The 14,527-nt window shown below is 47.1% G+C and overlaps 1 protein-coding gene across 4 annotated transcripts in view; it reads right to left on the bottom strand.

Annotated features, from left to right (window-relative positions):
* The window catches only part of ILF3 (interleukin enhancer binding factor 3), a 28,045-nt gene extending 14,001 nt beyond the window's left edge, over nt 1-14,044 (bottom strand). For 2 of the 4 annotated variants that reach the window (XM_047095481.1, XM_047095482.1), the window contains exons 1-4: nt 13,899-14,044; nt 2,165-2,263; nt 1,555-1,784; nt 1,202-1,379 (exon numbers count right to left, since the gene is read on the bottom strand). In XM_047095481.1, the coding sequence (XP_046951437.1) occupies nt 1,202-1,379; nt 1,555-1,784; nt 2,165-2,167 (411 nt within the window). In that variant the 5' untranslated portion in view covers nt 2,168-2,263; nt 13,899-14,044. The remainder of the gene's footprint in view (nt 1-1,201; nt 1,380-1,554; nt 1,785-2,164; nt 2,264-13,898) is intronic. The other 2 variants (XM_047095479.1, XM_047095480.1) reach the window with 1 other exon arrangement.
* Nucleotides 14,045-14,527: the final 483 nt, after the last annotated feature.

Genomic DNA, 14,527 nt, shown 5'->3' with positions numbered 1-14,527 from the left:
CAAACTGCCCCAGTCAGAAAACACTAATCTCAGTCAGTAAAAATACACTTTGTTTGTACCTTTCTTTAAAGATTGGCTTTTTACAAAAGGCGTCTTTCTTTTAGAAACATTCACAACAATGTAATTTTCATCAATGAATACGCTTTTTACAGACGCGAGTTAAAATTAACTTAAGAATTACCACTGGAACAGAAAAGTTTCGGGCTTCATTTCCCTGAAACAGCCTTCCAGAAGTGTCTGCTGTACTGCACTAGCTCTTACTTTTCAATTCTGACCACCATCCGAAATCCCAAATTATCAGTCACAGGCAAAGAAAATGCATGTTTACATATGAAAATGAACAGGGTGTTTCCCCAAGGAATGAGATTTCTTAGTTTTTTCACTTGCTTCTTTTGCTTATCCTGTTGCTAAATGGAGTGAATGTGTCCCAGGGGGGCAGCATAGGGTGGCGGCACATGGAGGTTCTAAAGCCCCAGAACTCACCAACCAGGGATGCTGAGGTCAACTACTCAGCTCCCTGCATCCCAGTCACATCTTCTAATATACTCAGATGATAAAGTCCTGTTTCAAAGGGTTGTTACGGGGACGAAGAAATAACATAAACAGCACATGTGGCCTAGGCTCTGGTGTAGTAAATGTTCCAGAAATGTCAGAAGCAATTATTTATGCGACACTTTTGTAACAAGATGAAGAAGCTGGTTTTATGTTTTAAGTAGGCTCCACACCCAGCGTGGAGCCCAATGTGGGGCTTGAACTCATCACTCTGAGCTGAGATCAAGACCTGAGGTGAGATCAAAAGTCAGAGGCTTAACGGACCGAGCCACCTAGGTGCCCCCAAAAAGTTGGTTTTTAAAAAGTTCTTGTGCCCAGTTTTGGATCAGTGGGGAAGAGTTAATAATTGCACCTTCTATTCAACCATCGACACCCATCGACTCAATTGGCTCCGGATGTAAAGTTCCAGCCCAGTGCAGCCCGGAGCACAGCAGACACGCAGTCTTTCCCAGATGAAAGAGCTCTGGGCCTATCACATGCAGCCAGGCACTGTCCGTAGAGCCTTAGAGTTCTGTGGCATCCACCCACACGTGCAAGGGTGGGTTTGGAGCCATCTCTTGGTGCACAGCACGAACGGGCCGCTCTTCCCCTGCCCTGCACCCTCAACATGCGCAGTCTGACCCCACCCAGTGGAGACGGTCACACTCACAGCGAGCTGGATGGCCAGGTTGTCGGCCACCTTGTCCAGGAGGGCAGTCGTGGGCTTCTCCTTACATAGCAGCACCAGCTCCAAATCCAAGTCCCCCTTGAGCAGCAGGCCCTTTGCCACGAGGCCAACACGCATCACGCCCCGCAGGGTTCTGGTCATGTGCTCCGTTTTCTGCTCCCTGAGGGACAGACCGAAGGATGCTCAGTGAGGGATTCAGCATAGTCAGGGATTCAGCATAGTCAGAACCCAGAGGCCACGGAAAGGCTGGAGTTTCTTAGAAAAGGAGACATTCACCCCTACGCTGGCCAGTCTCTCTACGAAAGATCCCCACCGCCCCAAAACCTCAAACTTACCCAGCCCCTTCTTTGGTCTCGTCCTCTGGGGGCACATCCACGTTCTCAGACTCGGCGTGCTCACCGCTTCCTTTCTCTTGCTCATCTATCCAGTCAGACACAGCTTTGAGAGCCCTCTCTGTGTGGGACACCATGTTCTGGACGGCCTCCAGTTCCTCTTGGGTTGGATAAACAGAAGAATGCTTTGCCATCACGTGGCGATCATCATTCACAAAAATTCGCATCGGACGCTGGAAATGTGGAAACTCAGTTAAAAACGATGCAGAGACTACACAAGTGTCCACTCCTCTTCCAGCCGCCCAACGCAGAATCAAGCTTCGTCATTTGTGTGCAAGTAAACCTAGGGGGACGCTCCTGAAGGTATGGGGAGCAGGACAACTGAATGAAAACGGCTGTTCATTCTCGAGGCAGCTGAGAGGAAGGGGGCACTTCAAGCATTTATATATATACGTATATACGTGTACGTATGTGTGTGAATTCTTACACTGTGCAGCAGTATTTTATAATTCAAAAAAGCTAATGAAAAAATAGGAGAATCAAATGCTTTAGGGAAATGCTACATCTTCGAATATGAATAAAGAAATAATATTTACAATTTTTAAAAACTTACCATTTTTACTTCTTTTTTCTGTAGTGTCTGGAAATCAAATGTTTGCTTATCTTTTCAAACTGTGACAGATTTCCTTGGTGTTATCAATACTTCAACTATCTATAAGATCAGAAAATCATTTTAGTTTCAAGTATTTCATACACGGATGAATTGTAGCAGTCAGATACTGAGAAGGATGAAAGACAGTGGTGCTGCCACGTGAGGGGCCCTGTTAACACAGCAGGACACATCCTTATTTCCAGGTAACCGCTGGTAAGCCGAGGCACAAACTAATTATAAAATTCCCTAAAAATGAAAACAGCTGGTTTCAGAATCCAACTCCACCCACATCTAGAGGATTTCTATTTCACCTTCTTTCATCTTTTACTTTTATTTTTTAATGTAAAGTATGCTAGATTTTGTCAAAGTTCATTTATTTATTTCGAAAGAGAGAGAAAGGGAGCACACGTGCACAAGCGGGGGTGGGGGTGGGGGTGGTGGGCAGAGAGATGGGGGACTGAGGATCCGAACCTGGCTCCTTGCTGACAGCAGAGAGCCCACTGCAGGGCTCAAATCCACAAACTGCAAGATCACGACCCAATCTGAGCTGTACTCAGACACTTAACCAACTGAGCCATCTAGGTGCCCCAGTATGCCCGATTTTTTTTAACGTTTTATTTATTTTTGAGACAGAGAGAGACAGAGCATGAACGGGGGAGGGGCAGAGAGAGAGGGAGACACAGAATCGGAAGCAGGCTCCAGGCTCTGAGCTGTCAGCCCAGAGCCCGACGCGGGGCTCGAACTCACGGACCGTGAGATCCTGACCTGAGCTGAAGTCGGCCGCTTAACTGACTGAGCCACCCAGGCGCCCCTGCCCGATTTTTTTTAAATGTTTATTTATTTTGAAAGGGGAGGAGCAGTAAGTTAAGCACCCGATTTTGGCTCGGGTCATGATATTGCAGAGTTCATGGGTTCGAGCCCCGCAACAGGCTCTCTGGTGTCAGCATGGAGCCCACTTCAGATCCTCGGTCTCCCTCTCCCTCTGTCTCTCCCTGGCTTGCGGGCAGCACACTCTCCTCTCTCAAAAAATAAATATTACAAAAATATTAAAAAGAGCGAGATCATGAGCGGGATGGGGGGGCAAACAGAGAGGGAATCCCAAGCTGGCTATATGCTGTCGGCGAGGAGCCCAACACAGGACTCGATCCCGCAAGCCGCAAGATCATGACCTGAACCAAAATCAAGAGTCAGATGCTCACCTGACTGAGCCACCCAGGCACCCCTAAAGTATGTCACTTTTCACAAATATAAAAAAATAAAAGCTTAACACGCCTCCAATAAATGATAACAATGCAAATACTCAGCAAAATCCTGGTGTTTGGAGAAGGAAAAGAGAGGGAAGGAGCTCTGGTCTTTGAGGGTCATGAAGAAATGGAAGGAAAGCAGGGGACTAAGAGCCCCAAAAGGTGTCTGTCAACCAGAAAGGCAAGAACCTTCTGAAACATCAGGTGGATGTGACCACTGCACCACGTGCCCCCCTCCGTGGGTTAAATTTTGAAGAGACCAAGAGAACTCAAGTGCACAACAGGAGTCTTTAGAACAGGCATAGCTGTAATTACCATTTGGGGCTCTAAATAACATGCTGACGACAACCTACTCATTCCTACTCTGTGCAAACAGTCTGGTCCACACTGACATCTTCCAAGTGAGTGAACAACACAGAAAATCCATCACAATGATACACAACAGATGAATCCACCCATCCCATCCAACCACAAAACAGCCAGCCCCTTCGATCGAAGCCAGTTACCAGCCAGGGCAGCAGTCTCCACCTTGTGGAAAGGCACACGCTTCAAGGATAAACTTGGACATGACTGGCCAAAACAAGAATTTCCCACAACACTTCAGGACTACCTAACGATCTAATTGCAAATTTGTAGGTTTCAAAGTGGAACTATAAAATCGAAGGGTGGAACGAGAGCTATGCAAGAGGACAAGTGGGGGTCAAGGGCTTCTTTGGGGGGCAGGGGAGGAGTGGAGGCCAGTTTCCACGATGCCCTTGGTAAATCACTCAGTCACCACCAAGTGGGAGCTCCCACACAGACCTGGACTTAAAACCCTGCCCGCCCAGCCGCTAGCTGCAGGCCCTGAAGTTTCCCCTGGACCTGGATGCGGCCCCTGCACCTCCGAAGGGGGGGTAAACATGCAACAAGTCAACCTACGGAAAACATGCAGCACAAACGCCATGGACCCTTCAAAATGGCACCAACTTTCTCTACCAACAGGATCTCTGTTTGCCAGGCTGCTGTGGGGCTAAGTGATGAGTGACGTACAGTCGGAAGTGCATCCTACATGAAGGAATTATCATTCGTTCAGTGAGGAACAAATGGTATCAAGGTCGTGCTCAAAAAAGAATGCTTTACTAATGTTACATATTTAAGACAAGTTGATGGTTGAAAGTACATGCCTGATATTCGCCCTAAAATACTCCAGTAAGGCAGACAATGGTGATGGGGAGAAAAATAAAACAAGACGGCAAAATGCTGATAGCTGTCGAAGCTGGGGGATGGGTATGCCTGGATTCATTCACCTACGAGGTCTGAAAACTTCCATAACAGTTTTCTTTAACTGCAGAATGTACTTAAGTCCTCCCACAAAAGTACAGCCATGGAAGGTCATCTAAAAATTCAACCGGAGCGCCTGGGTGGCTCAGTCAGCTGAGCGTCCTACTTCAGCTCAGGTCATGATCTCATGGCTCAGTGAGTTCGAGCCCCACGTCGGGCTGTGCTGACAGCTCAGAGCCTGGAGCCTGCTTCAGATTCTGTCTCTTCCTCTTTCTCTCTGCCCCTCCCTCGCCCCCACTCTCTCTCTCTCAAAAATAAACATTAAAAAAATTTTTTTTTAAACACAAAAATTCAACCAAAGCTCTAGAAACCTAGTTCTTTTTAATTTTTTTATTTACTGGTTTAAAAAAATTTTTTTTTATTTTTGAGAGAGAGAGAGAGAGAGAGAGAGAGAGAGAGGAGAGAGACAGAGCATGAGCAGGGGAGGGGCAGAGAGAGAATCGGAATCGGAATCAGAAGCAGGTTCCCGGCTCTGAGCTGTTGGCACAGAACCTGACACAGGGCCTGAACTCAGGAACCTCGAGATCGTGACCTGAGCCAAAGTCAAACACTTAACCGACTGAGCCACCCAGGCGCTCCCAGAAACTCAGTTCTAAACCGAGAAGCAGACCATTAGAGAGCTCACAGCCTGATGGTAAAATGGCCATGTCGAACGGCCCCCACTCCTGGCCATACCTATGCTGGAACCTCATTGAGCTCACAGTGACAGCTGGTAGGTTTAAAACCTGATTTATTTACTCAACAAGTACTCAGCGTGCACCTCCACGCTAGAATGGTGACAGGCATGGCACACAAATGCCTTGCCCCTCTGGGCCCAGTGGGCGATGCAAGGTAAAGAATCGCCTTCCTTCCAAGCCCAGCCAGGTGCCAGGAGCCGAGGCTTCACTCCACACGGACTATCTCTTCACGGTACACTCCTCCTCCATCACAAAAACATCAAATGCAGAAACTTAAAAAGTAACAACTTAAACCATGGTTTCAGGTGGCTGTGACCCTTTTATTTAGGGTTTTGTAGGACCGACAGTGTCTACCTTACTAAAAAGAGCTCCCCAGAGAAATGGTTGGCCTGCACCTAACACAGAAACTGCGTGAGCCGGGGTCATTTGCAGCGTCAGAAAGCAAAAGAGGCACTCAGACACTAATGCAGGTCATCCAAAGAACAAGGAGCTGACTTGTGAAGGCTCCCACTGGCCACATCTGGGGCAATGGATTACAAAAAACAAAACAAACATAAAATGCTTCCACCTGCACGAAGTTCTAGAACAAGCTAAACTATTCAGCAGCTGCATTAGGCAGATGGTGGCAGGCACACCTGGGATGGACGCTTTCGGGGTGATGATCACGGTCTATATCTTGGTAGGAGTTGGTATATTCAGTGGTCAAAACTACTTGAATGGTAGTCTCAAGACGTGTACGTTACTTCAAAAGAAAAAAAAGGGGGCTGTAAATAAATACTGGACTCTAGTTAATATTCAGATGGAGGACTGTAATTTTTTGCTACTTTGAAATGCATCATAAAAGTAAAGTGGATTAGACGTCAAAGAAACTCGATAAATGCATAAATAAATGTGGACTGAAGGATGACCAGAACAAATGAAGAGATGCGTGAAACAAAAGTATAGTCAAATGTCAACGGCAGAACCTGAGCTTTATATACAGGTGGCTGTTCACTGTAAAACCATGTCACCTTCGGTATATGTTTGAGAATTTTCATGAGATATTAAAAATAAACAATCTAAGGGGTGCCTGGATGGCTCAGTTGGTTAAGCATCCGACTTTGGCTCAGGTCATGATCTCGCGGTTCTTGAGTTTGGGCTCTGTGCTGACAGCTCGGATCCTGAAGCCTGCCTCGGATTCTGTGTCTCCCTCTCTCTCTCAAAAATAAATAAACTTTCAAAAAAATAAAAAAAACAAAAACAAAAAACAAAACTAAAAACAAAAACAAAAAAACCCCTAAATTGATTCAGCACATTAAATGCATAGAAAAGCTTGAGTCCGTAACGATACTTAAAAAAAAAAAACAAAAAACAAAACCAAACCCTACTTTGCCACCAGTGCAGAGGTGTATATCCCAACTTCCTACTCTGAAAATGGTGATTTTCCACAGTGGATGTAGGGAATCGCTGTAAGAACAAATGCCACCTGATAGACACTGGGAGTAGAAAAATCATTCTTGTACCCCTGGGTAAAAAGATGTTGTGACAAAAAACAGAAAAAAACAAACGAAAAACCCCAGCCCGTCAAAAGTACCTCAAGGACACACGTACGCCCCCAAATGCACCCGCTTTCATCAACTGTCCCGCATGTAGGTCTCCATCCGCTGCCTTCACTGTTAAAACTAAGAACGTGGGTGTGCCTCTGTCGAAGCGGCTGCATCTCTTGATCTTCCTCTGCTCCAAGAGGCAGGCCCCAGAATGAATCCCTGAAGAGACTCACTGGGCTGTGTGGCTGGCCCTGAGCACCCCACCTGGCCCATCTGTGGAACACTCACCCCCAGGCCCTCCTCCCTTAGACCAGACCTTGGTGGTGATGCCTCCTGATCCAGGGGGACAAAGAAAGTAAGAGCACTAATTATGTGAACTAAAACAAATGCTGAAAAACTGGAGACAATGTTCCTTTGCAGGCCAACAAATCTGGCCTCCCTGGTCTCTATGCGAACCCAGACCTGTCATCCAAGCCAGCTTTTCAGAAGCTAGCCGCTCTAGTCTTGAATACCAGGGAATCCCTCTCTTTAACAGACAGAGAGGTCTTCTGGGTGAACAGAAACCTCCTTTTCAAGATTTTTAGCAAAGAACACTGTTGGCAAGAGGTCCACCACACCCACCTGCTTGCCTACAGCCAACACTCCACTGGCCCCTGCCAACCAAACTTTAAACAGAAGCTGCTCCTGCAACCACCTTTATGATTCAACAGCAAGGCACAAGGAAGCCTGGCATTTTACCAGCCCAGCTCCTCTGAAAAGAAACCCAAGCGAGGAACAGGTGGAGTGGAGACTCAGGATTTTAAACATGAACTCTGGGTAGCTGGGGATGTTCTAACACGAAGGGATCAGGGTTTTTTTCCTTCTCAAATCCAGCCCACTCACAGCATGCAGAGTTACAGAAGTTTAAACCACAAAACCTTTGGCTTGCAACGTGCTGACCTCTTGCTAATTAGAATTCGACGCACCGCACTTGCTGCTGAAAAAGACACATGCCCAAGTTAGTCTGTAAAATGAATGAACAGGTGCAGTGGCAACACCGCAACAGGTATAGCCCCAACTATCTATTTCACAAAGTCCTACAGCTATTCCAGCAACTCCGGGGAATTGTCCTGAAGCGGATGCTCATCTAAAAGACTGAATGGATTAAGCTTTGAAAGGATCCAAACCCCAGCTCCTGGTTTCCCCATCTCCAGAGCTATCCTATCCTGGAGCACGAAGTGAAATGACATACACATGCTACTCTTTAGTGACTCTGCAAACCTTTACAGATTGACATCATCAAGGACACGTGGAAAATAATTTTAACAAAGCAACCCAGCCAAAAGATGCCAACCTAAAATCTGGTTATGGATGCCACTCGGAGAAATTTGAAAATCCAACACAGATCCGAACGCTGGTGCAGTGGTTCCCAATTCTGTCTGCAACAGTGTTTTTTACTGGTCCACAGGGAGGTGTAAAGTCAGGGATAATGATTTCCACAAATAGTTTCAATTTTTAAAAAATGTCCTTTTCTCTCATGAAAAAAAGGAGATGTTGTATGCTAATTAAAAACATATTTTTTGGGTGCCTGGGTAGCTTAGTCAGTTGAGCATCTGACTCTTGATTTCGGCTCAGGTCATGATCTTGCAGTTCGTGAGATCGAAGGCAGAGCCTGCTTAGGATTCTCTCTCTGCCCCCCCCCCCCACCCCACACCTCCCGCTCACGCTCTCTCTCAAAATAAACAGAAACAAAAAGAAAGGGAAAAAAAGATACTTTCCTTGACTAAATATAAAGCTGACAAACACAAATTTTTCTCCAAAATGTTTCTGAAACTCCACTGGCCTCCCACGAGACCCAGGAGTCCAGGCTCACTGGTACCGTAGAGCATTCATGGGTCTTGGGAGACAGAAGCCCCACGTTTGCATCCAACTGGGCTCCCCAACCTCGCAGCTGTGGGATCCTCCGGTAAATTATCTACCTGTTCAGAGCTGTTATGAAAAAGGAAATGGCAACACTAGCTATGCCCAAGAGCTGCAAACAGTAAGGATAAAAGGTGACTTTGTGGGAAGATGCTTCATCAACTGAAAAACCACAAATGTAATATATTAAAGGAGGAATTTCACCAACTCTTGGATGAACCGATAGAAAGGTTCTAAAATCTGCCTGTGAGAGGACCTAACAGTTAAGCGTGTATCATGACTCCAGGTGGGAATTACCAAACCCTCTTCCCAACATGCTCTTCAGGCAACAAGCAGGAGAGGAAGTAAGCTTAGGAAATCTTCCACACCTGGTTGGGGCAGGGGCAGGAGGGGTGACCCTCCCACATATCCCCATGGGGAAGCCCTGGATTTTTTTTTTTTTTTCTTAACTTAGCGTGCAGTATGTTTCCTTCTCCCAAAAGCATTCTTTTCCCCTCCCCAGTTACAAAGAAAAAAAGATGGTCTCTCAAAGGATGTGAATCCACAGACATGTGAATTATTTTGCTGGGTAAGTGTGGCACTCTTTTCAATAAAACTACTGCAAGATAACTATAGCTTCACATGCAGTATACAAGAAATAACAGGGATCACGTGTACTCTTTAAAGCAGTTTCCCACAATGGCAACATCTTGCAAACTACAGTACAATTCATAACCACAACACTCATGGTGATACAATCAGACAGACCACTGCCATCCCAAGGATCCCTCCTGTTGCCCTTGATTGGTCATACTCACCCTTCCACCACTCCTCATATGCCTAACCCTACCAACCACTAATCCATTCACCATCCCTACAGTTCTGACACTCCAAGAATGTTATATATATGGAATTCCAGAGTATGCAACCTTTCAGCACTGGCTTGTTTCATGCAATGTAACTGCCTCAAGATTCATCCAAGGTGTTATCAACAGCTTGCTTCTTTTGATCGCTAAGCAGTACTCCGTGTATGGACGTATCTTGGTTTAACCATTCACCTACTGAAGGACATCTACGTGGCTTCCAGTTCTTGGCCATCAAGGATAAAGCTGCTATGAGCATTTGTGTATAGATTTTTATGTAAACATAAATGTTCCTTTCTTTGGGAGAAATGCCCAAGGGTGAAATTGCTGGGTCATTCGGCAGTTGCCTATTTACTTTCTAAGAACCCACCAAAGAGTTTTTACAGAGCTGATTAAAAAAAGAAAAAAAGAAAAAAAGCTCTAAATAAATAAATTACATTAAATTAAATACAAACTCAAGTAACTTCATCAAAATTGACTCAGTTCATCTTCCCTCCACTCATCAGTTCACACACCTGCTCTGTGGGATGTGAGAAGCCCACAGACCTCCATTTACTGGACAGCTGTTACTTCCCCCTGCTAGGACTCTGCACAGGTCACCCACAGGACAAATGTTTATTAAGCGCCACTATGAGCCATGGGGCTGGGCTGGTTATTTCCACATTGTTGACATCTGGACTGTTTTCTTGAATTATGAATGCATAGCAAGGATTATTAACCTGCAAAAAATCTAGAAGTACCACTGAGAAGCAAACCTAACCCGCAACATTTTATTCTTTAAACACACACAGATCCAGGTAAGAGGAAAAAAGCAGTCCAAAGGAAGCAGCAGCAAAGCAGGTGGCCTGCAAAATTATCCCAGAAAGACTGAGCTCAAACCACAATCCTAATGAAAATAAGAAGAAAGAGGACTGTTTGGAATGTCAAGGAAAATTACAATGGATCTCAAGTTGTCCATAGCACCAATTCTCACTAACTGCCCAAGATTATAAAAATAATTTGGAGCAAATGTACATACTCTAATAAAAGTTACTTCGTAACTAAATGGTCCTTAGTGTTCATATATAGCACACAAGAAAATGGTCCTTGGACAATAAACTCATCTTCCTGCTAAAAACTAGTGGCTACATGGGCGCCTGGGTGGCTCAGTTGGTTGAGCGTCCCACTCTGGATTTCGGCTGGGGTCATAATCTCATGGTTCATGGGATTGAGCCCCATGTCCAGCTCTGTGACTACATTTTTCTTCATTCCATAAGCACTCAATGAGAAAAAAAAATTAAATTTCAACAGGACATCGTTTTCCCAAGACATCTGAAAACAGTAGATGTTAAAAGTCATTCTGAACTTCCAATCACAATTTATAATGGGATCACCTATAAAGCGCAACCTTGGAAAAATCTCACAGGGATTCAACAAAGCATAAAATGGCAAGGAACAATTTTTAAAAGTCAGTGCACTGACAAGGCTCCGTAACAAACACCTGTCCACCATGCTCTCACTATTATTTCGATAACAATGCTAGCACCACAAAGAATCAGCACGGACTTACCCTAAACAACAGAGCAGAGAGGGAAGCTAGTGGTTTCAGACAAAACCGTCAAGTGCTGCAGCTGGAATCTGAAGGAATCTCATCCCTTCAGGGCCCCAACCTGCTTCACTGTATGTAGATTCTTGTCAAACCAATGTCTGCCTTTAACCTGAAACCCCTTCACTAAAAACAGAAATCAAATCCTTTTTTCCCCAGGACTTGGGTAAGATAGAAAGCATCCAATATATACAGCCTAGAAAATCGTAATTCCCATGAAAGTTCAATCAAAGCAACATTCAGATAAAATGGCATGCAGATACGTGCATGTAATGTTAGATGGTGTGATTTACACATCCTTCAAAACTGCACAAAGTTAACCAACTTACTGACAGGAGGGCAACTCCAAGGAGGTATAAACCCAAGTTTCTTGGGGAAAGGAATTATTCCTCTGAGCCATGAAAGGTGAAATCAGGAGAAACTGGGAAGGAAGGTGAGAGAGGTAAATAAGAGGGACCTGATCCAGCCCAAAGAAAACTTCTAAAGCCTTTTTTCAGAGGAACATTTCCAACCCCCACAACTTGCTGAGGCCTACAGACAAGATGCTGCCTACTGTTTACCCAAAGAGAAGAGGCTTATAGACTTACAGAAAGCTCTTTCCTCATCACGGACTCCACCTGTTCCTACCTGGAGACGTGAAGCAGGGGAACATGGAAAAGAGCAACCATGAAAGTGACATCAATGTATTAGCAGCGGCTCTTGCCAATGTAGTTTTTTAACAAGGAGAATTAAAAAAAAAAAACTAAGAAACAGCCTTAGATTCTTCACTCCCGGTATTACAGACCTCGAAAAGAAAAAAAAAGCCCTCTTAAATATACTAGAAGCAGCTAAAGAAAAGAATTTTTGCCTATAGACACTAGACAAGTTCAATCAGGAAAAAACAAACAAAAACTGCAATTACCCACCAGTGTTCCAAAAAGAGTATGATTCCCAGACTTGTCCAAGCTCTAGGAGTAGGGAAACGGATGAACCCACACTCGGTGCCAGCAAGGCCACGTCTGGCAGTAACTGCCAGCCTCCAATCAACTCCAAACACCAGGGCCTGCAGAGATTCCATTCACAAATCCCAGGGACCACGATCAACTCACACGGTCAACCAAGAGCTCAGGGGCAAAGACTGCAGGACTAGGAACAGGGATAGTAACGCCTGTACCCAGGGGCCTTTTATTTATTTATTTCCCTTTTCTAGCTGTTAATGAGCTTCTGGTTCCCACACTTCATTCACAATCTGAGTGGCTGCTGTTACCTACATCCCACGAGACCACACACAAAGCATCACACACAAAGCACAGTGGCAGCAGGGTGAGCAATCCAAGGAGACTCCCAGCCACAAACACCTGTGAAAGAGTCTGAAGCCCTCAATTTGAGTCCCAACTCTGAGTGGCACCTTGGGTTTCCCCTGGAACCCAAATATGCCAAAGGCCACCCACTTTAAAGAGGAGATCATCCTAACCAATCAGAAAAAGATTCAAAACCACTGAAATACCGAAGTCCAGAAAAGAAAGGCTGATCAGGGAAACTGGTACTCCCTTATTGATCCATCACGTCCCCTGAGCAGAATCCCAAGCAACAATCAATCAACTCTGGAAATACTAAGAAATGGTTTAGCTCCCCAAGTCTAGACAATGAACTGGGGGAGAGCATGCTGATCACTGTACAACCCAGATAATTCATCCAGGCTCAGGATTAACTGTGGCAGAACTTCAACTCAGTCACTCAACTACTTAATACGGTAGAAAACTGTTTTAAACTCTCATGTTTGGGTCACAATCTTGCAAGTTTCAGTGTACCCAAATATCGCACCACATCACCATTTTGAGGGAGGATGCAAATCCTAAGCAATCTGGATAAAATTCAACATCAATGAAACACCTAAACTAATGAAAGGGAAAGCTTAAACCCTACGCCAATTTTGGGTCCTAATCTGAAGCAGGCCTGGCTGATCACAGATTGGAGAACCCCATACAACCGACAAAGGCCTCCTCTGCAATCAGCGTGGGAACAGGGTCCCAAGGAGGAGGTCCGCATCTCCACGCCATGTAAGGACAAAGGCGGCGACATTTCCCGCCTCGGGAACCTGGGACTCTCCTGGAACCCGGGACGGGACAGGGACAAAGACTAAGAAGGAATGAGGAGGGGGTCGCCCCTGCTGCGCCGGCCAGGACTCTACCGGCCAAGGGGGGTGTGTGCTCCCGGCACGTGCGCGCGTGCGCGCGGGACGCAGCAACAGACAAAGCCGGGCCCGGGGGACTCGGCGGCCGGGGGCCCGGTGCGCGCGCACCCCCCGTGCGAGGCGCCGCCGCCGGCCGAGGGGCCGCGAAGGGGGGGGGCGGATGCGCGCGCACCGGGCCCTCGCCGCCGCCGCCGCCATTTTGTTTCCTCGGCACAATGGGGGAGAGTAACGGCCGAGCGCGGGAGCGAGACTGGAGAGGGAGGAATGAGCCCGGCCCTGGGGCGAGAGAACCGGGCGTAGGAGAAGAGCGCGGGGCGCCTCAGGCCTTGTCACCGCGACCCCTCAGCCGGGCCCGCGCTGAGTGGGAGGACTGGCGGGGGGAGGGGCAGAGGCGGGAGCGGGCCCAGCCGCCGCCACATTGACGCTTACCTTGTCGGCGTTCCCTTCCCCGACCGCAACCGCCGCCGCCGCCCTCCTACCACAGCCCGCCGGGGTCTCCCCCCAAAAGCCACGCGGTGCGCACCGGGCTGCTGAGTCCAACTGCAATGGCGAGAAGAGGAGGAGGAGGAGCCGGGGCCGGGGGCGAGCGGGCGGGCGGGCGCGCGCCGGGGAGGTGCGGGCCACGTGATCGGCTGGAGCCCCGCCCCCTGCCGCCGCGTTGCCGCTTGACGCAGGCCCAGCCCGGGAGGGAGGGAGCAACGAAAAGAGATAAGGAGGTGGGCTTTAGTCACGTGGCAAGAGCGTAGCCGTTGCGTTCTGGTCACGTGGAGTCGAAACGTTTACCTCCCTTTTCGAGTCCTTGATCATGTGACAGTGGCCAATACAGAGTCTTGGCCACGTGACAAGGACTTTGGCGCTTTCCTTTGGTATTGGTAGGTCTCCATCATGTGATATGGTCGCCGTTCTTTTTTTCAATGGCGGTTTTAAGCGGCATCACCACGTGGTTCAGAGCGAGAGGCGGAGTCTCCCCCTGCTGCTAGTTTATGCGCCTGCGTGGCTGCCATCTTACACCCGTCCCTCGCGTGTACGTTGGCGGAAACCTCTTTGAGAGGCTGTCA

This window comes from Lynx rufus, unplaced genomic scaffold, assembly GCF_022079265.1.
Source record: "Lynx rufus isolate CCGP_SWC_20201006 ecotype Redwood Valley unplaced genomic scaffold, mLynRuf1.p SCAF_4, whole genome shotgun sequence".
Taxonomy (NCBI): Eukaryota; Metazoa; Chordata; class Mammalia; order Carnivora; family Felidae; genus Lynx; species Lynx rufus.
Note: the sequence above shows the minus strand (reverse complement) of the source record. Positions and strands in the feature narration are given on the sequence as shown.